Here is a 7,847-nt window from a genome sequence, read left to right on the forward strand (position 1 = left end):
TAGAAGGCATTAAATAAGTAGTGTCCAAAGAGTAGCCATTAATTAATAAATGAAAAAGACCGAATACAAGGAGAGCAAGGCTTTGATCATATTCAGTTTCAGATCCATCCGCCTTGGATGACATGTAGGCCATTTAGCATGGTAAATGGCCGACTCCTATTCCTAAACGCAATTACTAAGCTTCCATATGTACAACGGCACCTTATACCACAGTAGAATAATATAATAAGACACCCCATTTGCTATGTCTGAAATTTCAACGTCACGTTTTAATAAAAGTAGAAGCCATAATGCCTTTTGGTTGTAGTGCTAGCAACATCCTAGTAAATTATCTACTCGTCATGCAAGTCATGCTTCTTTCGTGAGGGTGGCGTCCGATGGATCGAGATAACCATCGCACCATATAATGGTGCGGAAATCTTTATACTGAAGCTCCAACTGTATGTCATATTAATGATTGAGCTTTTAAAAACCTGGAAGACCCAAGGCAAACTTATATTACCCCTTTTAGCTACATGTCTATGACCCATTTTTCTTGATTGCTGTAAGCCGACTAGTACTCCTTTATCAGCATGGCATAAACTTGCATGGCCAACGACTATTTTGATGCACGGCCACCGACTAGTCAAAATGCAAACACAGTGCATACCCTTACTTATCATAGCTTGGGCCTGTAATTACAACAAAATTGTTGAGTAACAAGCCCTTGTACTACTGTGGGGCCATTATATTTGTCAACGCAGGCTTTTGCAGACAGTTACAAGACTGTGGTCTTGAATCATCATCTAGTCGCGCATTCCATGATTGGTACACATATGGCAGTTTCTCCTGGCACCTCTCTCCCACCAGCCCGTTATTGAATTTCTAACAATAATACTTCCATAAAACATATTGATGCGTTTATATATATATATATATATATATATTCATAAGAATACAAATAGTGATACTGCTCATAACAATAGACCTTTAAAAGCGGGGCTGCTGCTCAACATGATGATGTTGCAATACACCTGCGTATTGATAGCCATGCAAGCGCCTACCTAGGGCTATGCCCCAGCTCGTGGTGGTCGTGTTGGGCTCGACGTGCCCATGTAGAGCAGGCGAGGGGTAGATCGCAGGGTGAGTTGAGCTGGGCGCCAGCTGCGAATGTGGAGCAGACGAAGCCGGTGAAATCTCACTGGACAACGTACTGAGCATTGGCCTTACCTCTTCTACCTCTTTACCTTCTTTTTCATCTGCAGCAGCACCTGCATGCGGCACTGAATTAGCTGATGAAAGCGGCGTCCCACTCCGTGGCGGAGAGAATACAATAGGAAGATACTCGTCTGTATCACAAACGAATCTAGAATTCTTGAAGTGCTCTTCGAGAGCTTCTCGCCCCTGCAGAGTACCAATACATGGGTATTAATTCAAAGACAAGAACCTTGTAGACAGAATAATAATTGTAGAACATCTTACTTGTAATCTGGCGTACGTTACTTCGCATATTTTCCGAGAGTTGAATTCATCCCATTGCCTTCCATTGAAGGCTTTATGTAGTCTTAGAGTTGCTTGGGGGGAAGTGAGGTTCACAAAAGCATACCCTAGATTGCACTTGTTCCTGCGTTGATTACACAAAATGAGCAGAGTTGAAGAGACTTATTATGTATTGTGCCAAGAATGCAAGGGGTTCATTTTTAGAGTTTAGCTAGACAAAGACGTCTGTTCCGACCGTTATCCCAGGCCCTCTGTAGACCTTTGGCTTTTGACAGAGAACGCTCAATGTTTTAACACTCAAAACATTCCTTCCATCGGGACGTGATAGCACACGTACAAACGGTTCAGGTCTTTAAATGTTGTCTTTTGGAACTGGAATCCACTCTTAAAAGCAAGACCAACGCGAAGACGCTAACCAGAAGGGCAGATGGGAGGGACGTACTTGAAATCGATAGGCAGGTAAACGAAATCGAATTCCGAGGGAGGCTCTTCATATTCGGCGTTATTGGAGGGTTGAGCGTTGCACTCAATGCAGTGCTCATCCAGCATCGTTATCAACATTTGCTGCCTGCAAAGAGAAGAAAAACACACAATCCCGACAATGAGCGATTTAAAGACACATAATAAAAAGAGGGGCAGGCGGCGCAGGCGCAAGGGGAGAGACGGAGGAGGGGAGGGAGGGGCAAAGCTGGCACTCACGTGTATTTGTTGGGAATGTTACGAATCATGAGAGTTGTTCGCGCGTTGCTGCCAATTGATCCTGCTTCAGTTTCGTCGAATTTGAATTGTTCATGTGAATGTGAAGTCGAGGCTGCTCTGCGTACCCCGCCAAGCTTCCCCCTCCACGCCGTTGAATAATTGCCGCTGCCAATCCCTTTTCTCGCCCTCAATATTCCATATTCGTTACCACCTTCAATATTCTCCCTCCTACTCACCCAATTAGTTCCTCTACCCTGAGATGCATGCTCGTCAGAGACCATCCTCTGCTGCCGAGGTGGGCGCGCTACCCTGCCCGGTGCCCTGCAGGATGCGGGAACATTTTCTCTGACCATGAGTGGTGATGGGGCCAACACCTCACTCGTACCCTGAGCAGGCGCGGATGTATTTTCACCTGGACTAATGACTACAGGTTGAGGTTCAAAAGCAAGAGCATAGGCGGCCTGCTGTGGTATCCCCGGGGCTGGAAGAAGAGGGCCGTAGCTGCTATGAGACCACATGTAGCTGCCCATCCCAGCAGCAGCACCGACCGTTTCCGGCTGTGGAGGCCAGCTCCAAAGGTAAGCCTGTGGCGGCCGTACGTCATACGTGATGGCAGAGCTGCTCAGTTGAAACCTAGGTTGTGCAGGCGCACGGCCTCCCATTGCTCTTCGCCCGTGTCCGCCAGGTCGGCTGAACTCGATCTTGAGCCTCTTCCCTCCCAGCTCCGTGCCGTCCATAGCCTCCAGAGCCACCGCTGCATGCCTCACGTCGAAAAACTCAACAAACTTATGTTGCCTTCTCAAGGGAGCTTCCCGCACCTCTTTCACGCTTCCTGCAGAAAAGCACAGAACAAACCATAGCACAAAACTCGGATCTTATCCAAACTCGATGCCTAACAGAGATTGATCAGCTAGAGGGCCAGAATCTATGCCCACACTCAATTGGGAAGATTTTGCTAACCTGAAAAAGCACACTATGACAAAGTCCGTGAAAACGCACCCAACCAGAAAGCCTACGTCTTGAAGAAGCACGCCCAGAGAAGCCAAGTTAATAGACTAACCATATCTTTCGAAGATCGCCCGAACCACATCGGCTTGCATGCCAACTTCCAAGTTGAAGACCACCAGGGTTCCTTGGTTGAGACAGTCCTCCGTGTGAAGGTCTACAGTGATGGTGTAGTGAGCCCATATAGCCTTCCCTCCCACGAGCCCCCTAGTGGAATCGTCGGAGGGGCAAGGCTGGGCAGCAGCATGAGTATCAACAAGGCTAGTAACAAAAGAAGCTGCCGGAGAGCTATCTTCTGCCGGACCTTGCCGCACCGTAGACTGATCGTCTAACGCGTTCTGTTGGCGATACTGTAAGAGCTGTTGCTGCACGCGTTGCTGATGCAGGAGGTGCTGATGCTGGATGTCAGTGAGTGCAGCCCTGGAGGATCTTAAGTCGTAGTAATGCACGGTTACGAGGCCCTCCCCCTGCCTTTCCAGTTGTAGCGCTCTGATTTCGCCCCACGCCCCAAGCTCCTCGATTAGCTGCGCTTCCTTCATCTCCGTGGGAACGCCGATTAGCTGAAGGGCTCGAGACATGCGGTCGCGCCCAACAAAGGGGCCTGCCGGCATGTGAGGTGTCGCAACAGATTTAGGGCTGTTGGAACTACAAAACTTTCCAGGAAAATCAGAAAAAGCAACTGTCGGAGCAGTCGGAGTTGCAGGGGGGAAAGGTGCAGGTATCAAGCCTTGATGCGGCATAGGGAGAACTGGATTAGGGGGTGTGAAAGAGTGATTTTGAACAATCAAAGGAGCCGGAAGAAGTGGCGGGTGCAACCTGAAGAATTGATCTGCGGGGCAAGGCCCTGCCTGTACAAACTCTTGTTGGGCATGCCCAAACTGCTGTTGTAGAGATTCCCATTCATACTGTTGTTGCTGTGGAGTTTGCCACTCAGATTGCGCGGGCAGTGTACTCGGGCAAGCGGGCATGAAACCCAGGTATGGTGGCGGAGGTAGCGGTGACGGTGGTGGGAGGTCAGTAGTTGTATACAAAGGAAGACCTCCATTAAACAGCTTATAAGAATACAAGATTTGTTCTGTATAGCCCACTGCGCCCCCCGTATGGGAAAACGTAGCAGTGGAAGTGGAAGTTTCTCCTTGCTGTCTTGTGTCTGCTAAGACGCAAGCAGCAGCGGCACCACCACCACCACCACCACCACCAGCACCACCACCACCTGGGATGAAATCTTGAGCACCCGGATCCAATGTCTTCTTACAGTCGGGAACCATAGTTTTCTTCTACTCTAATTGGAAAGAATATGGTTTAGGGCCCCCGCTCTACTTTATTATCGAGAAAAAAGCACAACTCGCTTCGGCTAACAATAGCGATAACTAAAAAAAACACAAGAAGATATAGCTGTAAATGGCGTCTCGTAATGCGAACCCGGTTTCAAAACATCACTCACTGGGCTGCGCCAACCTGTACGTAAACACCTCTCTCTCTCTCTCTCTTTCTCTCTCTTCCGCTCGCGCGAGGCTGCTGGGCTTGTGCCTTCGAAGTTCGAATTAACAATCGAGACTCTCGACCTCGAGCTCTCGACTCAAACGATGATGTTGTATGGAGTACCACATATGCCATGCCATATGCCAGACACAGGAATGAAAAGAAAAAAAAAGGCCTCCTTCCCTAACCAGATCTCATGGGAATCTAGTAACTAGCTCGAACCCCCAGCCCCCATAGTTCCTCCCACTCCCCCCTACGTCATCTCATCTCACGAGCATCGAGACCTTTTAACCCTGCTCGTTTCCCTAAGCCAACATTCTTAATCATAATCCGGCCATCGCACACTTCGGTTTTTAAAACTCCCCATCCCCCCACCTACCTCAATACGAAATATAAAATTAAAGCTTCTCCGTCAATACCTTGTCTGCCATTCAAAAGAGTAAGGATCTAAAGATTTCAAATTCAAAAACAAATTTAGAATGCAAATCCAAGCCGGGCCATGCCCACGTCCAAAATCGAAAGCCTTTTCTCGAATTTCGAGTAATGCTGCTGATGAGTAACTCCCATGGCTCTCCCAATATCTCATCTCTCAATATCTGAAATGCGAACACGTTCTCACATTAAAGGTAAGATGTGAATTATCCATCAAAGTTTTGATATGATGTCTCCTCTCTTACGGATGCAAATCTCTCGAGTCTCGCTACTCGAATGTAATATAGCTATAGACACTGTGTGTCATTACTTACAGAGCTCACGAGTCACAAGTCTATTAGCCTGGTCGCCCTTGTGGCCAAGCAGAATGTGCAGAGCACAATGACTTTTTATGCATGGCTAGAACATTGGAATTTCTCCTTGAAATAACTCGACAACAACCTCGATGCAGAAGAATCCAACACAATTTTATGAGACAAGCACTAATGCCAGCATGAATTACATATCCCAATCTTACAAGCATACCTCTCTAGTTCAATGTTCATGTAAAGTTTAAAACATTCATCCGAAAGTGACAAAGTTCAAAGCCAGTGTCATATGATAGCCCTTCCCCATTGGAAAGGGCTTTCACAATCTAGTAGCCAAAAACAATTCCCCATGTAAAGAAGAACTATTGCTCCTGAAGTTCATAGAGAGAAGGAGAAGGAGAAGGAGAAGGAGAACTAAAGGATACCCCCCAAATGTCTATGGAGCTCCTATCTTGTGTGTAAAGAAATTATTAATGCATGGTGAGCTTCTCAATTCATATAGTTTCAAGCAATATTGTTATTGTTATTTTGTCATTTGCTCTCTCTTCTTATTTGCCCTTATGTATCCATAGCATACATGTGTATGTAGACATCCACACATATATAAATGTTAATGTATGTATGTATGCATTCAACCAATAAGCTTTTACTTAAACTAGTGTCGCGACCTGTCTCCGACGGTGGGCAGGAAGCATTTTGCATTTTCAAGGAAACATTTTCCATGTAGTTACAGGTAAAAGAAATATGTATAAAATCACCCTTCTTTTCCTTTTAGAAGCTAGGCATATCGAGTTACACACAAACCCGTATAAAGATGTATGTATGTACATATACGTATGTGTACGTGTACGTGTAATCCATTGAAACCATACATGCTACAACTGGAAGATATATGTATGTGTGTGTGCACCTATGAATGTATGTGTGTGTGCACCTATGAATGCATGTGTGCATGTCACATACACACATGTAGATCTGTGTTTGTGTATGCGCACGCATCCATAATATCCATAGATATTGTTCACACTCATGCATATATGTATACATCGTCCTCAACTTGCCAACCTTATATATAAACACATCATGATTGCCATATATATCCATATAGAAGCTTCTAAAGCACCAAACTTTGGCATATAAATATACATCTGCATTACAAACCCATAAACTGATGACAATCTTAACAAACCTGAATACGGCTTCAAAATAATCTTCGGACAACTGGATTATCTCTCCTTGGGAGCCTATACCCCGCGCCTCCATCTGGCAAAATGTATGCTAGAAAAAAACATTAGCATTGAAGATATAATTCTTGTTGAAAAAAAGTAGGATAAGGATAAAAGCTTACAAAACTCATTTGGTGGATCAATATTTGAGGCGAACGGCGTTTGAACAGGCTCGTAAACAATAAATCAAAAAATTCTATATTGTCCAGTGCTGCCTATGCACCGAAAATCTAACTTATCAGGCTTTTCATAATCCACAAACATTACACGTATATAAAGTACCTTCCATAATCGTAGATTGTAAATTCCAAGGAGCCCAAAGCTCTCGTCGTAACTATCTCGACCATACAAACCTAACAATAATCTGGGTTCTAAAAAGTAAATATATTCCCTGTTGCAAAAAGAATGTTTCAATAAAAATATAAATTAATCAAACAAGACACAAAAGCTACATAAAAAGGAAGTTTCTATATATAACACCATATTAGTGAATTTGGGAATTTCCCAATTCCCATTTTTGAATACTTAAAAAAGGGGACATGGATAACATGTTTGTAAGTTTCTCAAAACCCTATCATATGACCTATCATTGGAAAGCGCTTGAAAAATGGAATCTAAAGAGCTATAAAGCGCTCATTTTGGATTAGTGGTATTTAAGATATGGTTAATCCAAACTTTTGACCACGTGTCCCAAACTTGTGGGAAATTCCCATATTCCCCAATATGGTGTTATATACCGTAAAACACCAGTGCTCTCTAATAGTTCGATAATTAGAGATGTTGTTTCTTCTTGAAGAACCATATCATTGAGAATTGTTCTGTTTCTTGAATCCAAGTGGATTCCGCCATGGGGTTCACTGTGCTCCTATATATACATACATACATATATATATATATATATATATATATGTATGTATACATATGTATACATATATATACATATATATATATATATACACATACATATGTATACATATATATACATAATTATATATATATATATATATGTATATATATATACACATACATATGTATACACATATATATATATATATACATACATATGTATATATATATATATATGTATATATGTATATATATATATACATACATATATATACATATGTATGTATATATATATATACATACATATGTATATATGCGTATATATATATACATATACATATGTATATATATATATATATACATACATATG

The 7,847-nt window shown here is 43.3% G+C and overlaps 1 protein-coding gene across 1 annotated transcript; it reads right to left on the reverse strand.

Moving 5' to 3' along the window:
• Positions 1-891: 891 nt before the first annotated feature.
• On the reverse strand, positions 892-4,451 carry LOC147630666 (protein terminal ear1-like). The gene is made up of 5 exons (XM_086810835.1): positions 3,239-4,451; positions 2,179-3,010; positions 1,922-2,047; positions 1,462-1,603; positions 892-1,383 (listed from the first exon to the last, which is right to left on the reverse strand). The coding sequence occupies exons 1-5, from the start codon at positions 4,449-4,451 to the stop codon at positions 970-972; spliced, it is 2,727 nt and encodes a 908-aa protein (XP_086666961.1). The 3' UTR covers positions 892-969.
• Between the last annotated feature and the right edge of the window lie 3,396 nt (positions 4,452-7,847).

Source organism: Cibotium barometz, chromosome 16, assembly GCF_041138505.1.
Source record: "Cibotium barometz isolate CiBa-2024 chromosome 16, ASM4113850v1, whole genome shotgun sequence".
NCBI classification, from domain to species: Eukaryota; Viridiplantae; Streptophyta; class Polypodiopsida; order Cyatheales; family Cibotiaceae; genus Cibotium; species Cibotium barometz.